The 26,360-nt window shown below is 44.2% G+C and overlaps 1 protein-coding gene across 1 annotated transcript in view; it reads left to right on the top strand.

Moving 5' to 3' along the window:
• Positions 1–26,360, top strand: part of LOC137429452 (uncharacterized) — a 397,376-nt gene that overhangs the window by 42,925 nt on the left and 328,091 nt on the right. Inside the window, 9 exon segments of the mRNA XM_078781072.1 lie at positions 480–559; positions 754–1,088; positions 3,406–3,667; positions 10,124–10,446; positions 13,892–14,020; positions 14,023–14,155; positions 16,150–16,337; positions 16,480–16,888; positions 23,008–23,324. Coding sequence (XP_078637198.1) covers positions 480–559; positions 754–1,088; positions 3,406–3,667; positions 10,124–10,446; positions 13,892–14,020; positions 14,023–14,155; positions 16,150–16,337; positions 16,480–16,888; positions 23,008–23,324 — 2,176 coding nt within the window.

Below are 26,360 nucleotides of genomic sequence, written 5' to 3'. Positions count from 1 at the left end.
ACCGTTTAAAACCCTAGTAAGGTGTCTCATGGTAAAAAAAATGTGATCGATTAAGTTTCGTTGTGATTAACCTTGGGAGGTCAGAGATGTAGCGTCACAAACAAACAAACAAACAAACAAACAAACGTCTCATTCACTTGTATATAGAAGAGAACATCGGGTTACAGTATTTGAAATTCAAAAAAGAGGAAACATAAGACAAAGAAAAGATGTGGGTGTATGACACCTGTATCTGTATCTATCAACTCACGTTGTATTGATGTGTTATATACCGTACTGTGCACTACATGTCGTCGACATTGAGTATCTATATCTACCACATGGCAATTATCCTCCTCTTAATTTTTTCATAATTATGAAATATATTGTTAGCAATAACCTCATTATGTTTCCGAGATGGGTGAAGCGTTTGTGGGTTATTGAGATCAATTCACTTATACTTCCAGTTAACTAACTCTTGTTCCAACATTCCCAAGCAGCAGAACAATGGTCACCTTGAGGTCAAGCTCCATCTGGCAATTGCTTCTGGTGACCATTTGCATCGAAGCACAACATCCTGGTAACGCAGATCATTTACTTTTCTCTTTTCATGCAATTTTTACATTTTGTTGAATTCTCGCTTTGTTTAGGATGTACTCTAGATCTGAAGAACCTCTGTTATAGTTTATTGTGCATTAGGAAAGTCACTTTGTAGGATCCAAGCCAACTATATAGTATTTCTTTAATTGGTACCTTTGCGTGGATTTTTCACAGGGCAATACAAATTTGCTGATGTGGTCTTCCTCTTGGACGGCTCAGATGATGTCAGTGTTGAGGATTTCTCCCACATGAAAACCATTGCCCAGGCGTTGATGAACATTATGCAAATCGGCCAGGATGGCTTTCGTGTGGGCCTCACAGTGTATGGTGGCGATGCCAACGTTGAATTCAGCCTCAACACGCACAACTCTCTGAAAAGCGCTCAGAGGGCACTCTTGGGGGCTCCAAAATCACCAGGCAGACCTCGGCTCGGTCACGCCCTCCATTCTCTACGGAATGATCAGTTCGCTGAGGCAGCAGGAAGTAGAAGTCACCTGGGACATCCTCAGGTCAGGTGGAAATGAATGCCGTTATTTTTAGCCCCCGTTGGACTTGATCCGAAATGGGGGCTTATGGATTGCGTCTCGTCCATCCGTCCGTGTGTCCGTCCCGAGTGTCCGTCCGCAACCATATCTCGGACATGTATTGACCGATTTTGTTCAAACCTGGCACAAGCACGGTACATGATGGCATACACGTGCGCCTCACTTTATTTTGCGATCTGATCAAAGATGGCCAACTAGTAGACTGGCTGCCATTTTAGTTGTAAAAAACCCCATGATGTTGAACACGTCCTCAACCTTTTCTCGGACATGCATTCACCGATGATGGTAAAATTTGGCACACAGATAATGAATGATGGCTTACATACGCACGTCATTCGTTTTTGAGATAAGATCCAAGATGGCTGACTGGCGGCCATTTTGTTCTTTAAATGTGTCCCCAACCATTTATTGACAGGCATTGTCTAATTTTGTTCAATCCTGGCACAATCACAGCACATGATGGCATACACATGCACCTCACTTTATTGTGCGATCTAGTTGTAAAAAAACCCGATATTGAACATGTCCTCAACCATTTTTCCAACATGCATTTACCGGTGTTGTTCAAACTTGTCACACAGATAATGAATGATGGCTTACATATGCACTTCATTACCCTGCGCTTGCGAAGCAAAAAGCAGGGTTAAGCATTTGTATGCGTACGTGTGGCGTACATGCGTGCATACGTGGGTGCGTCCGTGTCTGCATTTAAAAAAATCATTTTCTCGGCAAACTTTGGCGCGATCGGCACGAAATTTTACCAGAGGAGTGCCTCCGCCTGTAGAATATTTAATTATGACGTCATATGTCACGTGGTACAGGCGCCATCTTGAAAAAATCGGTAAAAGTTGCACCTCTATATCTCCAAAACCGCGCCTTGGAAAAAATTTAAACATGGCTCATTATCATTTACTCCCCTTGGGGAATAAAATATGTTGATGATGATGTTATCGGTACCTTAATTATGACGTCATAATTCGACAAGTACAATGCTTGATTCGATCAGTATGAATTTTTTTCTCTGCAATTCTTGGTCCGATTGACATGACATTTTCACCATAGGAGCGCCTTCTCCTTCAGAGTATTTCCATGATTATTATGACGTTATAGGTCACGTGGTACAGGCACCATCTTGGAAAAACTTCACACCTCCATATCTCTGAAACCACTCCATGGAAAAAATTGAGACCTGGTCATTGTCAACAACTCCCCATGGGGAATAAGATATGTTAATGATGATGTCATCAGTGCCTTCGTTATGACGTCATAATTTGACAAATACAGCACTTATCCGATCATTGTGATTTTTTTTTTCTCTGCAACTGTTGGTCCGATTGTCACAATTTTCACCATAGGAGCACCCCCTCCTTTAGAATATTTTAATGATCATCATGACGTCATAGGTCATGTGGTATAGGCACCAACTTGGAAAAACCCAAAAACGTTGCACCTCTATATCTCCAAAATCGCTCCATGGAAAAAATTGAAACATTGTTCATTGCAAAGAACTCCATATGGGGAATAGGTGTTGTTAACGAAGACGTCATTGGTGCCATAATTATGACATAATTCGACAAGGGCAACGCTTAGTCTGATCTAGTTTGAAATTTATTGAAAGTTGATCTATGCAACAATTATATTAGAAAATATAAATTTATGATGTCATCGCTCTGGCAGCCATATTGGATCAAATTTTTTTTTTAACGTTCAAAACAGAAGAGTTGGCTTGCACCAAGTTGACTGCGCAGCGTAAGTATTCTATGAATACCATCTAGTTTTTTATTCGAGATTAGATACTAGATGGCAGACCGGCGGCCATTTTGTTACTTAACGTTGTCCCCAACCATTTCTCAACATGCATGGACCGATTTTGTTCAAACTCAGCACAAAGACAATACATGGGAGTATGCATATGCAGAATATTTTGTTTTGTAATCCAACCAAAGATGGCTGACTGGTTCCCTCTAACTACATACAAATTTGTGCAAAAGTACTAAAATCACAGGGGCTAGGACATTTTGTGTCTTTTTACCCTTGTTCATTTTGTGACAGAACAGTTAAAATTGGAATCTCAATTTCATTATACGCTTTAAATGTATAATTTTTGCTACATTTCCTTAACACCTCCACGGCCCCTCATTCCCCTCCCAAATATTTTCACCATAATTTACTTTGGCTGCCAAAACGTGGGGCTAAAGGATAAGTTATTGGTAATTTTAACATACAACTGGGAAGTTAAACAAAACCAACGTGGTGATAAAAAACGATCGTGTCTTTTCAGGTGCTGATTATTTTGACTGCAAGTGATTCTACAGATGATGTAACGAGACACTCAAAGAAACTCAAAGATGACGGTGTGGTTGTCTTTGTCTTGGGAGCAGGAAAGGCTAAACTCGATGAGCTACAATTGGCTGGAAGTTTTCCAGCGCAAACATTTGTTTACTTTCACAGAGACTTTGCAGGTCTCATGTTGGAGATGCACAAAATGGTGCATGAGCTTGCAGAAGTGTTTCAATTATCTATTGAAATTCAAGGCGAACAAAGTAAGTACATATTGCTATTTTCCATTCTTTTTTTTATATATTTGGGCTAAGGCTCGGAATAGAGCACACACACACACACACACACACACACACACACACACACACACACACACATGCACGCACGCACGCACGCACACACACACACGGGCAGGAAAATACAAAAAAGAATTGGGCAGAGTGGGGATAGACAAAGAAGGCTCATTAGAATGGCTAATAGGTCAGCTCAACTGGGGCAGTAAACAAATCATAATGAATGCCCAAGATCAAGGACACTACACCAATGGATTTTAAACGACCAGTGAGATACCCATGCTGCGCAGGCGTGGGAGGCCGGAAGCAAACAGGCAATGCAGATACGGCGAATGCTAAAGCATGAAACCAATAAATTCCACATTCCTGTAGCACCTTCAGTCGCACGTCAGACATGGACAGCAAGTTCGTGAAGAACTTCCATGAAAAACGTACCCGTTCGCAAACAAACGGGTACGTTCACGTATAGAAACATCGATCGTGGGTCCGTGGCGAATCTGCATATGGCGATCCGCGAACTTCACGTTTAGAAACCATCATGGCATGTCATTTACTTGAACTCGATATTGGTTTACGAGTTATCAAACAGAGTGACCACTATATTTGTGATGTGTGTCTGTCTGTCTGTCTGTCCGCAGCATAACTACCCGATGATCATCTGATCTTGATGAAACTTGGGTGGGAGGTTGATATCATGATGTAGTTGCGTCATGCCTAGAATGGGCGTATTGCGCCCATTGTGGGTGGAGCGACGCCCGAAAAAGATGTCTTTTTAGGGGTAATCGAGTTCAAGCTACATCTTCTCCGAGGGGTTTGGTGGAATCTGACAGGGGTTTCGATGTTTGGTTAGGCCAATGTCATGTGTCTAGTCCCACAGAGCTCGATTTTTCATTTTTGCCCCAAGGTCACAAGGTCACGAAATTTAGAAAAGTCGATTTTTGATGGTTTTATTACATTGTTCACTTCCTGATAGGGTGAAATGTCGTACATGATCTTATATTATCACATACATCATGAAATACAAGTTTTCCAACAAATTTCAGAATCTTCGACATTTGACCATTCAAGGTCACAAAGGTCAAATTTTCAAAGTTGTCAGAATCGAACCGAATTTTCGGTATTGTGTAGCTAACTAACCTCATAACTGATTATACATTATTTTCTATCATTTCAAGGTCAGTAACCTTCGTTTTGACATTTCCAGGCTAGCACCACACACAATTACGTACAGCTGGCTCTTAACCCTCTGGAGTCTACTATTATTATTAGGTTTACTCTCCATGAAATGGAGAGGAAACCTATTATTACTGCTAGAGTTTTTCTTATTATTCTTCCGCCCTATTTTGCACCTCTGAAAACTTCATAATTAATGTTCTCAGCAACCGCTGGTCGGATTGACAGGAAATTTTCATCAAATGATCGTCTCGGCTCCTAGAATTTGTTAATGCTAAGTATGACGTCATAGGTCACGTGGTGTGGGCGCCATCTTGTAAAACAAATTCACATTTTCCCCTCTGTATCTCCGAAACGGCTGAATGGAAAAAATTGAGGAATGGCTCATTCTAAAGAACTCTTCAATGGGAACAAAAGACATGTGTATCGAGTATATTATAAATGCTAACGTTAAGAGGTTAGAATTCGTCAAATAAAAAAATTTCTCCCCTGAAAATGGCATTTTTTTCCCAGATGCTTAGTTAAAGAAAACTCAGAATGCAAAAATTTTCGAAGTCATACGTCACATGGTTCGGCCGCCATCTTGTGTTTCGTGAAAAAACACAAAAACCCCTTTTTCTCCGCAACGGCTGAACGGATCGAGCCCAAACTTGGCATGCATATTCGCATACCCATGACGAACAAAAAAGTCAGCGAGCACGACGTCATCCGACACATGGTTTCAGAGTTATGACGTTTTAAAGCTCAAACTAGAAATGGTATCCCCTCCATAATTTGTGGAGATATCGAGTGGAAACTTTACACAAATGTTCCTCATGGGGGTATGTTTCAACGTTACTTGAGACGTTTTGATAAGTCACATGGTTTGGCCGCAATAAATAATGGAAGTTAAATTTTAAAAAGCTTGTAACTCTTGAACCACTGCATGGATCGACTTGAATATTTAATGCAATGCAGCTCTCATCAAGCGGAAGAAGTGTGCAAGATTTCAAGATGATTGGATGTACGGTCTCGAAGCTATAAGTCTTTATTGTTGAAAGAAGAAGAAACACACTGATTTGTCCTTCCAGAACGTGATCACTATCACACGATCTCCCACGGTCATTTGAACCTCAAATAAAATTCCAATTGCAGATTTCTCAATAGATGAGGTCTATTAACAAACGAATGAAACAGATTTGCTCAAATTCTGACTTTTTTTTAATCGATCGCATTTCACCCAAAGTTTGAGGTACTAAAGAAGAAGAACGCACCCTTTTGTCCTTCCAGGATGTAATCACTGTCACACGATCTCCCGCGGTCATTTCAACCTCAAATGAAATTCCAATTGAGGATTTGTCAATAGATGAGGTCTATTAACAAACGAATGAAACAGATTTGCTCAAATTCTGACTTTTTTTTATATCGATCGCATTTCACCCAAAGTTTGAGGTACTAAAGAAGAAGAAAGCACTCTTTTGTCCCTCCAGGACGTGATCACGATCACACGATCTCCTGCGGTCATTTCAACCTCAAATTAAATTCCAATTGAGGATTTGTCAATAGATGAGGTCTATGAACAAACGAATGAAACAGATTTGCTCAAATTCTGACTTTTTTAAAACTCGATCGCATTTCACACAAAGTTTTGGGCCACTAAAGAAGAAGAAGAATCGTTTGGCTTCTCAGATAAAATAAATAATTCTGTCTCTGCAATTTCAGGTTAATTTTCTTTTTAAAATGGCTTTTTCTGCAATCAGTGCCTGGATTGACATGTGTGGATGTGTGTGTGGGTGTGGGGGAGGGATGTGTGTGTGTGTGTGGGTGTGGGGGAGGGATGTGTGTGTGTGTGTGTGTGTGTGTGTGTGTGTGTGTGTGTGTGTGTGTGTGTGTGTGTGTGTGTGTGTGTGTGTGTGTGTGTGGAGGTGGGGGGGGGGGTTGGTGTGTGCGTGTGTGTTAGGGGTGGGGGTATGTGTGCGTGCGTGTGTTTGTGTGTGTGTGAGTGTGTGTGTGTGTGGTGGGGGGAGGGTGTGTGTGTGTGTGTGTGTGGTGTGTGTGTGTGTGTGTGTGTGGGGGGGGGGGGTCTGTGTTTGTGTGTGTGTTTGTGTGTGTATGCATGTGGGGATGTGTTTGTGTGTGAGGGGATGTGCATTTGTGTGGATGTGTTTGTGTGTGTGTGTGTGGGGGGGGGGGGTGGATATGTGTGCATGTTGGGGTGGGGGGGGGGGTTGGGGTGTGCGTGTGGAGGAGGGGGGGTTGGATGTGTGTGTATGTGTGGGGGGAGGGGGGATGTGTGCATGTGTTTGTGTGTGTGTTAGGGGTGGGGGGATACGTGTGTGTGTGTGTGTGTGTGTGTGTGTGTGTGTGTGTGTGTGTGTGTGTGTGTGTGTGTGTGTGTGTGTGTGTGTGTGTGTGTGTGTGTTGGGGGTGGGGGTGGGGGGATGTGTGCATATGTTTATGTGTGTATATGGGTGGGGGGTAGGGGGAATGTGTGTGTGTGGGTGGGGGGGGGGGGTTGGTGTGTGTGTGTGTGTTAGAGGTGGGGGGTGGGGGTATGTGTGCGTGTGTTTGTGTGTGTGGATGTGTGTGTGTGGGGGGGGTGGGGGTGGATATGTGTGTATGTTGGGGGGAGGGGGGGGTGGGGGGTGTGTGTGGAGGAGGGGGGGGGGTTGGATGTGTGTGTGTGTAGGAGGGGGGGGTGGATGTGTGTGTGTGTGTGTGTGTGTGTGTGTGTGTGTGTGTGTGTGTGTGTGTGTGTGTGTGTGTGTGTGTGTGTGTGTGTGTGTGTGTGAATGAAAGAGAGGGATAGAATGTGAGGAACAGAAATGAAAAAACGAGGTGTGTGTGTGTGTGTGTTGGGGGTGGGGTGTGTGTGTGTGTGTGTGTGTGTGTGTGTGTGTGTGTTGGGGGTGGGGTGTGTGTGTGTGTGTGTGTTGGGGGTGGGGTGTGTGTGTGTGTGTGTGGTGTGTGTGTGTGTGTGTGTGTGTGTGTGTGTGTGTGTGTGTGTGTGTGTGTGTCTGTGAATGAAAGAGAGGGATAGAATTGTGAGGAACAAATGAAAAAATGAGATGTGTGTGTGTGTGTGTGTGTGTGTGTGTGTGTGTGTGTGTGTGTGTGTGTGTGTTGGAGGTGGGGTGTGTGTGTGTGTGTGCGTGTAGGGGGGATGTGTGTGTGTGTGGGGATGCAGGGAAGTGTGTGTGTAGGCGGGGGGGGGGGGGGGGGGGTTGGTGTGTGTGTGTGTGTGTTGTTGGAGGGGTGTGTGTTTGGGGGGAGGGGTGTGGGTGTGGGTAGGGGGTGTGTGTGTGTGTGTGTGTGTGTGTGTGTGTGTGTGTGTGTGTGTGTGTGTCGGGGTTGTATCCAAGGGGGTTGTGTCAAGCATGTCCAATGAAAGTGGGGTTGTATCAAAAGTGGGTGCGAGTAAACCGGTCATCACTGCCAACAGTTTTAAAGTGGCAGTTCTAGTTATTATTATTAGTATTATTATTATTATTATTATTATTATTATTATACTCTCTGGAGTCTACTATTATTATTATTATTATTATTATTATTATTATATATTATGCACATCGAATCCAGGAGGCGGTAATTGCGTGGTAAATTTGAATGCGGTTAGAACCGATAAATTCGGCTCGTAGACATTTCTGCACATGCATGAACCCGATAGAATCGGCTTGTGGACTCCAGACAGTTCAAGGCCTGCGCACGCAGCGCATTGGGGCCTTTGTAAATAGGCATGTACACCGCATGTTGGGGGCCGACACCTGCCACGTGCCCCCCCCCCCTCCTCCCCACCCCCCCCCAGTCCGGGCCTGTTTCGGTTATAGTCCATCCTTTGTCATTGAATACCGCTCGTTCGCAAATATCGTTGTGAACGGTTCAGCCGTTTTTGTGGTACCTTCAAACAGACGGACGGACAGACAGACGGACGGACGGACATTTGGTGAATTATAGTAAGATGGGGGGGGACTGAGCCAGACGGACAAATGTAGATTCTGCAAGACAGAAACAGAAAGTACGAGTCATCTGCTCTCAGGATGCAAAAAACTATTATCAGAACAACTTCACACACAATGGCACAACAAAGTAAGCAAAATGATTCATTGGCATATCTGCAAAAATTTAAACATCCCAGTGCCAGAAAACTCATGGAAACCCGAACCAAGGGCAATCATTGGAAATGAGGACATCATGCTCACGTACGACCTGATTATAACATCGAGTTTGAACACAGAAAACAAAGCATTGCGTCCGGACATTGCACTCAGGAACAAAAAGGAGAATACAGCATTGATGATTGAGATATCAGTACCCAGCGATTTTGGCCTAAACAACGCAGAAATCAAGAAAATGATCAAATACCAGGACCGCAAAAATTAGGTGAAGAGATCTTGGAAGCTGAAGAGCATCAAAATTGTACCAGTGATAATTGGAGCAACAGGAATGATGAAGAAGAACCTCACTGGGATAATAATAAAAAAACATCCCCTGGAATATTACCACAAATGAACTACAACTGGAGGCAATCCGGGGTTCGGTGACGATCCTGAAAAGAGTCCTTGTAACAAAACTCTGAAAAAATTTGAACAGCTTGGTCCATGAACTGTGGTCCTTAATTAAGTGGAGATGGATGGGTCCTGGGAGGACTCCATTCCACCTCCTGAACCCCACAAATGGAGATAACAACCAACGACACACAGACATACTGACGAGACAACACAGCCACTGAGCTTGGGGGAAGTGCTGGCACTAACGTCACTTCCCGGGATACTCTGGGTACCAGCGACGTCATAACAATGGCGCCGCTTTTAACACTGTACTCAGTGGAGCATTTCCTCAAGAGTAATTTCCTCGTCCCCATGGATGCCAACTGAAGGGGATTGTCCGTGCTCTATTCTTGTGAAAATGTATTACTGTATTTATATACCTTTATACGTTAAAAAAAAACTTTTTTTATTCATTCATATCTTTTAAACTTTATTCTATATCCATTTACTAAGTTTTTTTTAGTATGCTAATTACATTGAATCATGATGGAAAATGTTTTATCCTGCTCTGTGATCTGTGACTCCAATTATTGCTCCCTGTATCTCACCTTTGTTTCTCCATGATGTCACATCTACCTAGTGTACATGTTCTGCGTTCAATTAAGCTTCTTCAGGTATATGTATATAATGTCCTAAAGAACCCAATAGCTTCTTGTATCATTTTCGTTGTTCAAAACCATTGGCTGTTGACTCTTGGGACTTGCATCATGCACTGTGTCCTGCACAGAGGCGGATGTGGTGTTTCTGCTGGATGGCTCGGAAGATGGAGGCCAAGCTGAGTTCCAACAGATGAAGGGGGTGGTTGAGGTTCTTCTGGGAGTGATGAATATTCACCCAAACATTGTTCGCGTGGGGCTTGTGCAGTATGGACATCAGCCTCGATCTGAGTTTTACCTCAACACGTATGAAGCTGCAAAAGGCATGCAGGTCGCCATCAAGAACATCCAGCCTTTGGGCGGGCCCTCAAACCTTCATGAAGGGCTTGCATTGTTGAGACGAGAGCAGTTTGTAGAAAGATCAGGAGGTCGTGCTCATGAAGGTGCAATCCAGGTATGGCAGGTTGTTTTGGAAGTTTTGTTGTATTTTTGCAACTTTTTGGTGAATTGATTTTCTTTCCATGCAGGCCTAAAAGTTGCCCACCTTAAGTTGACCTGAGGGGTTTGAAAAGATAACCACAAAATATTGTCACGCGTCACTTGGGCACCTGTAGGCACGGTCAGATGTGGCAGGTAGATTACCTCCTCTTTTAATGATATTAGTGAGATAGCTTGCTTTTTAAAATAAACAATAAAAAAGCAACATGCTAATTCTGAGACCACCTCAGTTTATGTGGAATCAAAACCTTGAATAACAGTTCATTGTATCAGATTTAAGCCCACACCCCTGATTGGTGTTATTTACAATAGGTTTGATGTCCTAATCAAGATCGGGTTATTTAGGCTTTAGGAAAACATGAAGAAGATCGATGTTTACAGCTGTAGCCAAAGTTTACCTGGGAGTGCAACATGGCGATGATGGGCCAAATGGCCTCATTTCTTTTTCAAGGTCGTGTCGGAGGAGCTCGCGACCACTCCTTACATTCATTGTAGTCCTGTGGAGACTGGAGATCCTTTGTATATCACTTATCATTTTGCATACAGAATATAAATATTTAAATGTAAGTGGTGGCGTTCAAATATGGAGGGTAAGGAGGGGCAAGATGATTTGATTTTGGTGAAGATCTCTATCAGAATCCGGATCTGGTATTTTAAAAGTGATTCTTCACCATTGAGAGATATCACCAAAAACGATATGGAGCAGGATATCTCAAAAGGTTAGGGACGGATTCAGACAAAACTTGGTGGACAGGTTGTGTGTGTGAAAAGGACGAATCGATTTGATTTTGGTTCAGGTCTGGATCCAGGTCCGGCTATCAATGGATACAAAACATGAATTGTTCAGCCTGGTCGAGGTATGCGCTCTACCGAGTGACGTTCTAGTTTGTTATGATGAAAATTGAAATTTTTGGTCATATGTCCATCTGTCTCGTTTGTTTGTTTGTCTGTGAGAGCAATAACTCGTGAACACTTTCAGCTATCTTCGTCAAACTTTACAGAGGATTCCAAAGGACAAAAATTGAGGCTGTTTAGGAGTTGCGGATGACGAGAAGACGAGGCAATTTCTTAGGTGTTCAAAGCTCCTTTATTCAACAGAAATCCCCTCACGCGAACGGAACTCATACAGCTTTTATAGCGCCAACACCGTCTTCGGAGGGCGTGGCTTCAACAACCGCGCGTACGTCACGCCCACACAATCAAAAGCCACGCTGGTCCGTGCACGTGGATTATGTCCCAATAAGGTAACCGCTACATGCGTCCCCCCCAGAATGCACTCGCACGGGGGACGGCCCCGCCGTGGGGTTGAGCCAACCGTGGGGGCTGGTCAAGGCCTCGGGGGAGGCTGCTGAGGTTCCTCGCAGGCTTCCCGAGGTTGCAGAGTAGGAGTAGTAGTTGCGCGAGATGCAGCTCTCTACACGTGAGCTGTAGCTGTAGTTGTAGAGTTTCGCGAGTTGTAGTTGTAGTATGTAGTTGCGCGAAAGTGAGAAGCAGCAGTGCTGCCCGGGTCAGTGCAAGCAAAGGTGACGAGCAGCAGTGCTGCCCGGGTCAGTGCACGCGAAGGTGACGAGCAGCAGTGCTGCCCGGGTCAGTGCGCGCGAAGGCTACGAGCAGCAGCGCACGTTGGAGAAGGCTCACCACTCTGGTCGCAGAGGAGGTGGCTTGGCCGTAGGTCACAATTCCAAACCGATCGTCACGAAACTTCACCAAGCTGTATAGGTTGTCCCAATTGAGAAGCCTATTGTTTTTGGGGTCAAAAGGTCAACATAGGCCAAAGGTCACCAACTTTGCCGATATTCCTAAAATCCTCAATTTTCATCCGATTGATTTGAAATTTGAAGAGGACTTGCATATCTGGTCACTGAATTCAACCACCAACTATTTTTGAGGTCAACATTGGCCAAAAGGTCACCAGAGGCCAAGATTTTAAAATCCTCAATTTTCATCCAATTTACTTGAAAATTGAACAGCATTTGCACATTGAGTCACTAAATAGGGAAACGAACTATGTTTGAGGTCAAAGGTCAACTCAAGGTCAACCTTCAAAATCTTCATTTTTTTATCTGAAAAATCATCACTTTTCTTCCTGTTCACCCGAGCTTTGATCAAGATTGTCAATTTTATCTTGATGAAATGGACAATTTCCTGTATCAATGGAATTTCTTTCTTGGGGGAGGGGGGCAGATTTTGCAAGTATCGTGCTCCGCATGACGTCTTCTTGTTTCATTATTATCGATTAATTAAGTGCATATGTATTTCATTTCTCTTTCTTTTTTTTGTATACAAGATCGAGGCTCGTATAAGAGCTAACATTAATCACAAAAAAAACGGACACATAAAACTTGTAATAAAGGGAGCGGGAGACTATGGGGAGAGAGAGGAAAGCACACAAGTACAACAGTGGAGAACAGGGACATCGGAAGATCTGTGGTAGGGAGAGGGTTTGGGGGGGGGGGTAGCATGGGAAGGGGAGGGGGGGTTGTGGGAGAGGTATAAAACACATGGACACTGCTAGGACTGCCAGGAATGAAGTCGGTATTTCAAAAAAGTGGATCTGGGTGAATTAACGGGGATAGAAAAGATCAACGTTTTGGATGGGGGAAGATATGGCTTCTGGGCAATATTTCAGGCACCTTTTGAGCTCGAAAGCTGATATTTGGACATGACCATGACCAAGTGATTTTGCTGTTAAGGGTGTGGTTGATTTATTGATTAATCAATTAATTGATTATTTATTTAATTATTCCATTAACTACTTGGTTTTCAAAAGGTTACAGATTCAGCTGAAATTAGCCAATTGATTATGAAATCAATTATTTTATGATTATTATTTGTTTATTTTATTACACAATTAATTATTCAATCAATTATTGATTCTCTCGATTTTCATCATACCTGGAAGGCCTGATGTCCTTTCTGGTCTATTTATTTGTCTGTTGATTTGTCTGTCTGTGAGCAGGATATGTCAAAAAGTTGTGGACGGATTCTGACGATATTTTGGTTGACAGTATGAGTGTGTGACAACGCCGAAATGATTAGATTTGGGTGAAGATCCGGATCTGGATACTAGAATTTTTTAAAGTAATTATTCACCATTGATAGAAAGGGCCAAAAACAATATATAGCATGATACGTCAAAAAGTTGTGAACGACTTGTGAGAAAACAAGGTAGATGAGTTGGTTAGGTGACAATAACAAGCTGATTAGATTTTGGTTTAGGTCCGAATCCAGATCTGGCCCATCAGTGGATACAAAATATAAACTGTTCAGCCTGGCAGGGGTATGCGCTCTACCGAGTGTCGTTCTGGTTGTGTTTGTTTATTTAACTATTGAAGAGGATGATGGTTTTTTGTTCATGTTGTAGATGCAGATCAAAAGCTTTCCCTGTGTTTGTTGCACAGGTGGCGATTGTTTTGGCTGGAAGCAAATTCCAAGCTGACCCACTGACCCAGGCAGCTGCCTTGCACTCAGATGGCGTAAAAATTTATGCGTTGGAACAGGACAGGCTACGGTTGATCAACTGGATTTCATAGCCAGCCAGCCAGTTCAAAGCTACAGGTTCTACCAACGTGACGTCTCTGACATTTTCTTGCTGTTGCCATTGTTGGGAAAGAAGTTGGGAGAGGCTCTTGGAGTTTCCATTGACATACAGCTGATAGAAGGCGGTACGCTTTATTTTCATTGATAACATTATATTGCAGCCTATCGGTAATATATATTTATATATATATATATAATATATATATATATATATATATATATATATATATATATATATATAATATCATCTGTTTCTGTAGCATTTGGCTAACCCCTGCTCTAGCAGGGAAAATGGCCTTAAAATATATATATATATAAATATATATATATATATATATGTATGTATGTATATATATATGTATGTATATATATATGTAATGTATATATGTATGTATGTATATATGTATGTATGTATATATATATGTATGTATATATATATGTATGTAATATATATGTATGTATATATATATGTATGTATATATATATGTATATATATATATATATATATATATATATATATATATATATATATATATATATATATATATATATTAATATATATATATATATATATATATATATATATATTATATTATATTATATTATATATATATACACATACATGCATACATAAATCTGTTTCTGTAAGGATCTGTTTTTGCACATTTTTTGTGTAAAGCGGTAATGTTGGATGATTTCCAACAGATGGCAGATGACCTTGAGCAAAAGAGAGGGTGAAGAGAACACAGAGAGGGTGAGATGGAGCGGAAGAGCAGGATTTTAAGACCCGTGGGCTGATGCCGTCTGGTTCAGTTGCAGAATCAGAGTCGAGGTTTGACAAAAAACTTCTCCACCTTGTCAGGAGAGAAGGACACAGAGTCCAGGATCAGCTGGGTTTGACTGGGAAAGGTGGGTACAGAGAGAGATGCGTTCGGCACACAAGATTTTGAGGCAAACACAGAGTTGAGGCATTCGGCTTTTTCACGTGCGGTGTCAGCTTTGTAGCCATTTGAGGTAAGGGGGGGGGGGGGGGATGGAAGGGGGGAACAAACACCAGAAACGGATTTGACCAGATGCCACCAGGATTTGGAAGAGGGAGACAGGTCTGAGAGTTCAGTTTTGAGAGCAGAGTGATCGTGTTTCCTGGCTCTCCTGATGGTAGACAAACACTTGTTCCGAGCTTTGTAAAAGGAACTGAGATTGCCTTCAGATGGATTAGCCTTCCAGGAGGCGAAGGCAAGTTGCTTCAGGGCAACTACCTCAACCACAAGATTCAGTGTACCATGGACGGGAGGAAGGGTATGACGACTGAAGACGAGATGGGATAAATCTGTGCATGAGAGAGAGCAGTTTATTTTGGAAGAATTCCCAGGAAAAGTTGATGTCAGGGGCAGTAGAGATGAGATACCAGTCCAGATGATTGATGGCTGCTTGAAGACCATGCCAGTCGGCCTGAGTGAAATGCCAGACTCGTCGACGCTGAGGAGGCTCTCAGAGAATGGCCAGAGAGATGTCCACTTTAACAAGGAAATTATCAGAAGAACCGATTGGAGCAGAAGAAGAGCAGCAGACATTTGCAGGGAAGTTAGTCATAACCAAGTTTAGAAGAGAAGATACTCCATTGACTGAGATCCGGGTCGGGAAATTGACAGATTGTGTCAGTCCCAATGAGTCGCAGATGTTCTTTGCTGAGGTGCCATGGCTGGTGAGAGAGGAACCCACACCCAGCCAGCTGGCATATGAGTTAGAGAGAGTTGGGATGAGTGGATATAAGTTGGTCCATGTTGTCAGACAGGGAGTTGTCAATGGAGTCATCACTGTTTGAGGGACGGTACAGAACACATATGAACAAAAGGTGGGAGCGGAGAGGAAGCCGTAGCCATAGGTACTCCTGGGGGTGGGGTGGAGAGAGGGCAGTGCAGGGAGAGTGTTGTTTGTGGTTTGTGATGTGTTTCAGTGGCTGTTTGCCTCATCTAACAGTGCTGTGTTGTGTCTCGTGTGTTTGTCTGCATATCCACGTGTGTTGTGAGATGTGTGTGTGGTACGAGCCCGAGCTCATGTTAAAAAAAAAACTTCCTGTTTAATCCTCCAATAATGGTGCTCCTGTATCCCATCGCAGGCCCTGACATCGTTCTTTTGCTGGATGGCTCGAGTGATGTGGGTCCGAGTAATTTTGAGCTCATTCGATTACTGGCATCGCAAGTGATTGCTGGCCTAGACATTGGACTGGAGCAGACCCACGTGGCTGTAGTCCAATATGCCTCAACCGCACGTACCGAATTCAACTTGAATGACTTTACGAGCAAGGTGCAATGTCCTATAATCTATGTAATAAAAGTATATTGAAATATATTCGTTCAATCATTTCTGTTATTGTTGAGCAATGGCGGGAGAAATGAAATGATGCTTGATTCCTGTCTCATGTGATGTTTATTTTGAATACCCTCAGGACTCTGCAGTCAATGCCGTCATGAGCATTGCCCACCTTAGTGGTCGGTCCGACCTGGCCGCTGGTCTGCAACATGTGCAGGACAATATCTTGGTGAAGGAGAAAGGAGGTCGTAGAGACATAGGTGCTCCACAGTTCGTGTTCATCTTGACTGGAAGCTCACCTGATAACTTGGAAGCAGCCAAGAAAGCATCAAAGGCATTGCAAGACAAAGGAGTCATGGTTGTGGCCGCGGGAGCTGGAAGTATCACCGAAGGGGAGTTGAAAGAATTTGTAAGTGATCCAGAAGATAAAATGGCGATGTACCATGGTTCAAGTTACAAAGGTATGGAAGGATTATCAGTAAATCTTCTCAGTGATATCTCTACTGCCTTGGCCAACAGAAAGTCCGTGAAGAGTAACCTTTCTGGTGAGTAACCATCACTTATTTGACTTCATTAAATAATTGTTTATTGATATTACCAATATGTACCAACTTGTTTGTGGTATTATTTTTTTGCTTAGCATTTTGCTTTGCTTCTAAATGCATTTGGCCCATCATGCCGACGTCAACATCATGTAAGATTGTGAGATTTGTTAGGATTGAAAGACCTTCCATATTTTAATCTAATATATTGTCAATCAGCAAAGAGCAATACAGCTGATTTCTTTCTGTTGGTGGGATAGGATACTGTACATGACCATGTGGAGTCATCGGCAAAAAGGAAGATAGTTCCATAGATTTGAAAAGGTCATTTCGGTAGATAAGGAACAAGACTGGACTCGAGCTACTGCCTTGAGGCACTGCAGCCTGGAAGAGCAGATGTGAGGAGAGGCTTCTATTGATATCAATGGGTTGACTGCACGATTTGAGGAAGCCAGGTATGAAGACTGCCTTTTATGCCACAGACAACAAGCCTGACAAGCAGGATACCCAACTGTCTTGAATACCCAAGATGTATCAAGACAGATGGTCCTGACCTCTTGTTTGAGATTTAAAGGCTCCATCCATTGTTGAGAGAGAAGCAGCAGCATGTCCACAGTTGAGTTGACCAGGACATAATTCAAACTGATTAGAGATCATGCTGTTTGAAAAGAGGAAAGACCTGTTGTTGTTGTTGTTGTTGTTGTTGTATAGCCCCAGACAGTTCTCTCGAACATGCCCGTGGCGTGGAGACAGCCAGTCGATCTCACAGGAGCGACCCAGAGATCCCCCCACATCTAGGACGGTGTACCCCGCTTTCACAAAGTCAGGGCCATGACAGAGTTGGAGAGAGAGAGACAGGGAAAGGGCCGGTCCATGGGTGCGATTGGCTCACTGATTGTGACCGTGCTGCCCTGACATCCGGGCAGCAGGGAAGAATGGGGAAGATTTGACCCCTGACTTGCGTTTGGGGGTACAACCATCACTGAGAGGCGTCCCCGATAGTTGTAGACCTGATGTTGGCAGTGATGTTGGATTCTATGTCATTGATTATAATTTGTGTAAGCTTACTGGCCTGTGGATCTACTGTCTTATAAGTTCGTTATTGCCAAAGGAAAAGGATTTGCTGAAAACAACAATGTTTTGTTTTGGCAACATAAAAAAAAAAAATCAGAGTTTTTTTTCAAGTCATTTCAACACTTCTTTTGATATTCCATTTGGCACGCTGCGCTGACTGCTTGATTGTATAACTTGCATTTCTCCTTCGTCTATAACTGATGTTGGAAGTGATTGGAAGTTATTGCCAGGAAGTAAGCAGCCATCAATCATCTGGACTGGTCTCCCATCTCTACTGCCTCTGGCATAAATTCTTCCTGGGAATTCTTCCAAAGCAAGCTGCTCTCTCTCATGCACACATTTATCCCATCTCGTCTCCAGTTGTCTTACCCTTCCTCCCGTCCTTGGTACACTGAGTCTTGTGGTGAGGCAGTTGCCCTGAAACAAATTGCCTTTGCCTCTTGGAAGGCTAATCCAACTGAAGGCAATCTCAGTTCCTTCCACCAAGTTCGGAATAAGTGTGTGTCTACCCTCAGGAGTGCCAGAAAGCACTGTCTCTCCACACTCAAGAATGAACTCTCAAACCTGTCTCCTTCCTCCAAATCATGGCGGCATCTGGTCAAATCCGTTTCTGGTGTTTGTTCCTCCTACATCCCCTCCCTTACCTCAAATGGCTACACAGTTGACACCGCACGTGACAAAGCCGAATGCCTCAACTCTGTGTTTGCCTCAAAATCTTGTGTCCCAAACCCATCTCTCTCTGTTCCCACCTTACCCAGTCGAACCCAACTGCTCCTGGACTCTGTGTCCTTCTCTCCTGACAAGGTGGAGAAGTTTTTGTCAAACCTCGACTCTGATTCTGCAACTGGACCAGACGGTATCAGCCCACGGGTCCTAAAATCCTGCTCTGCCGCTCCATCTCACCCTCTCTCTGTTCTTTTCACCCTCTCTTTCGCTCAAGGTGATCTGCCAGCATCTTGGAAATCGGCAAACATTACCGCTTTACACAAAAAACGTGCAAAACAGATCCTTGCAACGACAGACCAATCAGCCTGCTCCCAATTATCAGCAAAGTCATGGAATCCTTCATTGCTTCGGCTATCAAATCCTTCCCAAATCCTTCCTCTTCTCCAATGGATTGATCTCCGATCATCAATTTGGATTCAGACCACGTCATTCTACTCTGGACATGCTGCTGCTGCTGTCTCAACAATGGATGGAGGTCCTCAATGCCAAACAGGAAATCAGAGCTGTCTCGATTGACATATCACGTGCCTTCGATACGGTCTGGCACTCAGCTCTGCTCACAAAACTGTCCTCCTATGGTATCCATGGAAATCTCCACGCATGGCTTGCGGACTTCCTCTCTGGTCGTAGTCAACGTGTGGCCCTGAATTAATTTCTCTCATCTCCCCTTCCTGTTCAGTCGGATAAAAACATTGCCTCAAACAGGGAACCATGATTGTCATGGGGCCCGCAAGGCTAACCCACTCTAGCGGAGAAAATGGCCTCAAAACGATCATTCATTCATTTTTTATTCCCCTTCCTGTTCAGGCTGGAGTTCCCCAAGGCAGTGTTCTGGGCCCTGTGCTTTTTTGGTCTCCATCAATGATCTCTCCGACTCTCTGGAAAATCCTCTCGATTTCTTTGCTGATGACTCCACTATCTGCCGCTCCATTCCTCATCCCTCAGATCGGCAGTCTGCAGCCTCCTCACTCTCTGCAGACCTGGACAAAATCAGACTGGTCAAACAAGTGGAACATGTCTTTCAATCCTGACAAATCTCACACTCTTACTATGTCTCTCCGAAAAGACCGACTGGACAACCCTCCCATCTACTTTCTCAACAATCTTCTCCAAGAAGTTCTGTCGCTCAAGCTTTTGGGTCTCACTATCTGCCATGATCTTTCCTGGGAAAACCACATTTCCAAGCTGGCCTCCAAAGCCAGTAGCCGACTGAGCATCCTGCACCATGCCAAGTCCTTCCTTGGCACACCTGAGCTCCTCACCACATATGAGGCTTTCATCCGCAGCTCAATGGAATACTGTTCTCCCCTATGGGCCAGTGATCCTGCCTCGCACCAAGCTCGGCTTCACGCTGTTGAAACCAAAGCTTTCAGAATCATTGGAATCTCCCGCGATGAAGCTAACTCCGAGGGCCTTTCACTCACTCACCGCAGGAAGGTTGGTGGTCTTTCTGTCTTCTACCGACTCCTCTCCGGCCTTGCTCCCCCAGCTCTCTCTGTACTCTGTCCCCCAAATATTCCTGCAGGTCGCACAAGATCTGCCTGCAACCCTCTTATGGTTAAACTGCCAAAATCTAGGCTCTTTGCTCACCTTCACTCTTTCATTCCTCTTTTCTCCCGCCTCTGGAACAAACTCCCCCACTCCCTTCAATCCCACTCCTCCCTGCAGGTCCTTAAAACAGCTGTTCACCACCATCTCTTATCTTCCCCCATGCCACGGGTCCTGACGGCATCAGCCCACGGGTCCTAAAATCCTGTTCTGCTCTTTCACTCCCTCTGTCTGTTCTCTTTACCCTCTCTTTTGCTCAAGGTCATCTGCCATCTGCTTGGAAATCTGCCAACATCACCGCTTTGCACAAAAAAGGTGCAAAAACAGATCCCAGCAACTACAGACCAATCAGCCTTCTCCCATTTATCAGCAAAGTCATGGAATCCATCATTGCTTCAGATATGAAATCTTTCCTCTTCTCCAATGGCTTGATCTCTGATCATCAATTTGGTTTCAGACCTGGTCACTCTACTCTGGACATGCTGCTTCTGCTTTCTCAACAATGGATGGAGGTCCTCAATGCCAAACAGTAAATTAGAGCTGTCTCCCTTGACATATCACGTGCCTTCGATACAGTCTGGCACCCCGCTCTGCTCACCAAATTCTCCTCTTTTGGTATCCATGGAAATCTCCATGCATGGCTGGCGGACTTCCTCTCTAGTCGTAGTCAACGTGTGGCCCTGAATGGGTTTCTCTCATCTCCTCTTCCTGTTCAGGCTGGAGTTCCCCAAGGCAGTGTTCCGGGCCCTGTGCTTTTTCTGGTCTTCATCAATGATCTCTCTGACTCTCTTGAAAATTCTCTCTATCTCTTTGCTGATGACTCTACTCTCTGTCGCTCCATTCTTCATCCCTCAGATCGGCAGTCTGCAGCCTCCTCACTCTCTGCAGACCTGGACAAAATCACAGACTGGGCAAACAAGTGGAACATGTCTTTCAACCCTGACAAATCTCACACTCTTACGATGTCTCTCAGAAAAGACTGACTGGACAACCCTCCCATCCACTTTCTGAATAATCCTCTCCAAGAAGTTCTGTCACTCAAGCTTTTGGGTCTCACTATCTGCCATGATCTTTCCTGGGAAAACCACATTTCAAATCTGGCCTCCAAAGCCAGTCGCCGACTGGGCATCCTCCGTCGTGCGAAGTCCTTCCTTGGCACAGCTGAGCTCACCACATACAAGGCTTTCATCCGCAGCTCGATGGAATACTGCTCTCCCCTCTGGGGTGGTGCTCCTGCCTCACACCTAGCTCGTCTTCACGCTGTTGAAACCAAAGCATTCAGAATCATTGGAATCTCCCACGATGAAGCTAACTCCAAGGGCCTCTCACTCACTCACCGCAGGCAGGTTGGTGGTCTTTCCGTCTTCTACCGACTCCTCTCTGGCCTTGCACCCCCAGCTCTCTCTGGGCTCTGTCCCGCAAATATTCCTACAGGTCGCACAAGATCTGCCTGCAACCCTCTTCTGGTTAAACTGCCAAAATCAAGACTCTCTGCTCACCTTCACTCCTTCATTCCTCTTTTCTCCCACCTCTGGAACAAACTCCCTCACTCTCTTCAATTCCACTCCACCCTCCAGGTCTTTAAAACAGCTGTTCACCACCATCTCTTATCTTCCCCCATCCAAAACCTTGATCTTTTCTATCCCCGCTAATTTCACCCCAATTCCACTTTTTTGAAATACCAACTCCTGTCCTGGAAGTCCTTGGTGTCCTTGTGTTTTATACTTCTCCCACCCCCTCCCCCCCCCCCCCTTCCCACGCCTCCTCCCCCCTTCCCACGCCTCCTCCCCCCAAGCCCTCTCCCTCCCACACATCTCCCTGCTCTTAAATGTTGTGTGCTCTCAAGTGTTTGTGTGCTTCCCCTTCTCTTGTCTTCCGCTCCCTCTTTTTATATATTTTGTTTGTCTGGTTGATTTGTTTGTGAAGTAAATGTCAGCTCTTTCACGAGCCTCGATTCAGTATACAAAAAAAATAATCCAAAACCTTGATCTTTTTTCTACCCCCGCTAATTCAACTCGGATCCACTTTTTTGAAATTCTCACTTCTCCTGGAAGTCCTTGCAGTGTCCATATGTTTTATACCTCTCCCACTCTCCCCCCCCCCCCCCCAAGCCCTCTCCCTCCTACAGATCTCTCGATGTCCCTGCTCTCAAATGTTGTGTTTATGTCCTTCCCCCTCTCTTCCCATCTTGTCTACCGCTCCCCTTATTATATGTTTTATGTGTCGGTTTGACTTTTTTGTGATTGATGTTAGCTCTTTCACGAGCCTCGATCTTGTGTACAAAAAAAAAAAAATGCCAGGACAGCAGGCCCGATCTGAGCAGCGCAACACGATACATATTTACATGGCGAATTTGTGCCCCCCCCTCCCCCCCCTCCACATAAGACTACCTGCAAAGATAGTGGCGAGGGTGGCCTTGACACCCTGCAGGACAATAAACAACACCTGGAAACGGGCAGATGAGCTCCTGTAGGAAGCCAACGATCATCCAATAAGGAGATGGTGTCTCCTAAAAAACACCCATCCGGATTGGACCGGTTCAGGTCATACCAAAGACTTTAAAGATGGTACGTGCTGCTTCCTTGCTTGAAGAGGTAGAGCACGGACAATCCCCATCGGTTGTCAACCATGGGGAGGAGGAAATTCCACTTCAAGCGGAAGTACGGTGAGAAAAGCGGCGCCATTGTTATGACGTTGCTGGTATCCAGAGTATCCTTGGAAATAAGTGATGGAAGTGATTATGTGAATGTTTGGACTTGCTCTATCTTGCACAGAGGTTGATGTGGTGTTTCTACTGGACGGAGACGGAGGCCATGCTGAATTCCGACTGATGAAGAAGATGGTTGAGGTGCTTTTGGAGGTCATACATGTTCACCCAATTTCTGTTCGCATCGGCCTGGCACAGTATGGACAGCAGGCCCGATCTGAGTTTTATCTCAACACCTATGGAACTGCAGGGGACATTCAAGTCGCCCTTCAGCATATCCAGCCTCTGGGTGGTCCATCAAATCTGCAAGAAGGTCTTGAACTGCTGAGGCAAAAGCAATTTGTCGAAGAATCCGGAGGCCGTGCAAAGCAAGGTGCAACCCAGGTAATGGCAACTGGCGTCAAGATTGAATTTAAATTCTGGATGTAAAATTTACAAACTTTACATTACAAGGTATGTGTAATAAGTCCATGGCCTATGGTAGAAGTCTACTAATCTATTAATGGTGATTTTTCAAAGAAAAACCTGATTGATATCGTTCCACAAAACTAAACTTTTTGAAACGGGCCATAGTTTTATGGAACCCTTTTTAAAAACTTTTTTGAATATTGAACGTATTTTTATTGTTCCGTCAACAAATAAGTAAGGCCTGTCAACATAGGGCATAATTTAAACGGTTACATGTTTGAAATCACCAAACATCCCCTGGTTCATTCCATATATTCTCCTTAATCTTCTTCTTCCTCTTCCCTAACTTTTTTCTATTCTCCCAATTTGTCTTCCTCAATTTTTTTCCTCTATTTATTATCACACTCCTCACTTTTCTCTGATTACATCTTATGTTTACAGTCCCTATAGCTGAGGTTGAAAATTGCTCAGGAAATTATTTAGGCAATTTTGCCTTTTTAAATGACCTGCTCCACCATGATGACGATGCCAACTCTCTATGGGTCTCCATGCCTCATACCTCTAATTACCACAGCCCTACAAATCGATCACACCCTGTACACCACCAGCTAGGCCCCCCCTCCCCCTCCTCCTCTTCCTTACCCTACCACTGCATATCATATCCATCCTCACCCATGTCTTTTGTATTGGTCTTTGCTAGTTCTATGGAAAAGTGAGATTCCAGTCTGACACGTTAAAGCTAATTGTACCCCATGGCAACACAACCCCCACCCACTGGGTATATTGTAGATGTACCTAACCTCTTTCTGATGGAATTAACCAGTTGGTAGTTCTGGGCTAATTAACCATTATGTAGTTCTGGGGGAATTAATCAGCGACGAAACAATTGCAGTCAAAACTACATATATTCTACACAGAGTATTCAGGCATGATTTGGACCATCAAACTTACTCCAATGTTGTCTCAAGGCATTGTTGGGCCGACTCAGATTCCCGCAAAGGAATGTGTCGAGGAACGCCCTCCCTTTGAGAACACTGGCACCTATCTCTGGTCTAGCCCACACACCAGCTTCGCTCTCGAGGACACAAATCCGCTGAAGGAGACGGAGCACCTCAATATATAAATGGGCCTCAATAAATCTAAACAAAAATCTGATTTGCCGGGTAAAAATGACGAAATGGCTGCCATTATTAAGACAAGATCACGACCAGCCAGAGGACAAAGTGAACGTGTCGTATCAAGCTCCTGATCTTAAGGGATTCTTCATAGTCCGATCCAACAAAGCCAAATTGCTGAACCTCTTTTCTGAGCCTTGGGTTGTGGGTGCGCCATCATCCTCACGTATGTTCTACTCTTCTGTGCTTGGCTGCTGGTGTTGAAGAGGCAACCTAAACGTTGCCAATCAAAAAGGGTTCCATAACTCCAGTTGCTGGTTTGGAATCAACTCAACAGGAGGCTGACACCAGGTTCATCTCGCATGTGTTGTCCAGTGTCCAGAAGGAAGAATGTGATCCATGCTAATGACACAGATATCATCGTCATGGCTTTGTACCATTCTGGCATTCTTCTGGAAGACTTGGAAGAACTGTGGGCGACAACAGGAGCCGATACCTTCCAGCCAATCTACAATATTGCAGCTCAAATGGAGCCTTCACACTGCCAATTAGTTCTTAATTCACAGTCTGGGAAAGGGGGGGGGGGGGGGGGATATAACCAGTTACCCATATTAACTAGTCAGACCTCAGCAAAGAGTAATATTGTCTTGATTAGTATTGATTTTAACGAAACACCACATGAGCACCACAGTACCTCTCCCTATTCAGAATCGTATTCCGCATTGGCCTTCTTGCACCGAGTATGGGATGACACGTAATGAACTGACGATGGATCAGCATAAGATGTGCTCCATTATCATGGCTCTTTGCAGGACAGCATGTCCACAATATAGGTTGCAGGACAAGTGCCGTAAGGATGTCTGGATGCTGAACTGGGACTTGTTAACTTGATTGATGACGTGGTAATCATTGAAAAGATCAAAGCTATGGTAAATGGAAATATTAGAAAGGGTGCGCAATGTGTTGACCTGGATGTAAGGGCCTTGATCCTTGTTATGATATATCCAACGCTATGACTCGTTTACCTTTTCCGACAGAGGATCCTCAGTTACTGGCTTGGGAAGCCAAAACTTTGAAATGTGGTTTGTCCAAGAAACATCATGGCTGATAGTGAGACATAGGAGTTGGAGTGATTGAGCTTCTTCAATAGGATTGTTGAGAAAGTAGATTGGGGAGAGATCCTTTCAGTGAGAGATAGTGAGAGTGTGACATTTGTCAGGATTGAATGACATATTCCAAGTGTTTGATCAGCTTGCGATATCAAGGTCTGAAGAGAGGGAAGAGGCTGCAGCCTGCCTGTCTGAAGGGATGCCACGGCAGAGGATAGAGTCATCAGCAAATAGGTAAAGTGGATTTTCCTGTGAGAGAGTCATTGATGAAGATTAGGAATAGGATTGGGCCCAGTCTTGTGATGAAAGGATTACGTTGAGAGACACACGTTAGCTACGAGAGTAGAGGAAGTCATAAACCCAGAGTGGAGTTGTCCTTGGATGCCATAAGCAGAGGGTTTGGAGAGCAAGGTGCGATGCCAGACTATATTGAAAGCTCAAAAAATGTCTCAAGAGATGGTCCTGATCTCATGCCTGACATTGAGGGCCTCCATCCATCGATAATTAATAGAAGCACCCACTTCCGATAGGGGCGACCAGGGGTTATTTTATTATCCTTATTGAAATGTGTAATTCAAAATGCCAAAATACCTCTTGCTGCATAATTCAAAACACCTCACTGACACTGGAAAATGTGAGGACAGAAATACTGCACTCGAGGGCTCGACTTGTAGTACCCTCTCCCACCTGGAGCAGCGCAGCACGATACATATTTACATAGCGAATTCGTGTCGCTCTCCCCGCCTCCACACAAGACTACCTGCAAAGATAATGGGGAGGTTGTCCTT

This window comes from Myxine glutinosa, chromosome 6 (genome assembly GCF_964187855.1).
Source record: "Myxine glutinosa chromosome 6, kmMyxGlut1.1, whole genome shotgun sequence".
NCBI classification, from domain to species: Eukaryota; Metazoa; Chordata; class Myxini; order Myxiniformes; family Myxinidae; genus Myxine; species Myxine glutinosa.
This window is presented reverse-complemented; position numbering and strand designations above follow the sequence as displayed.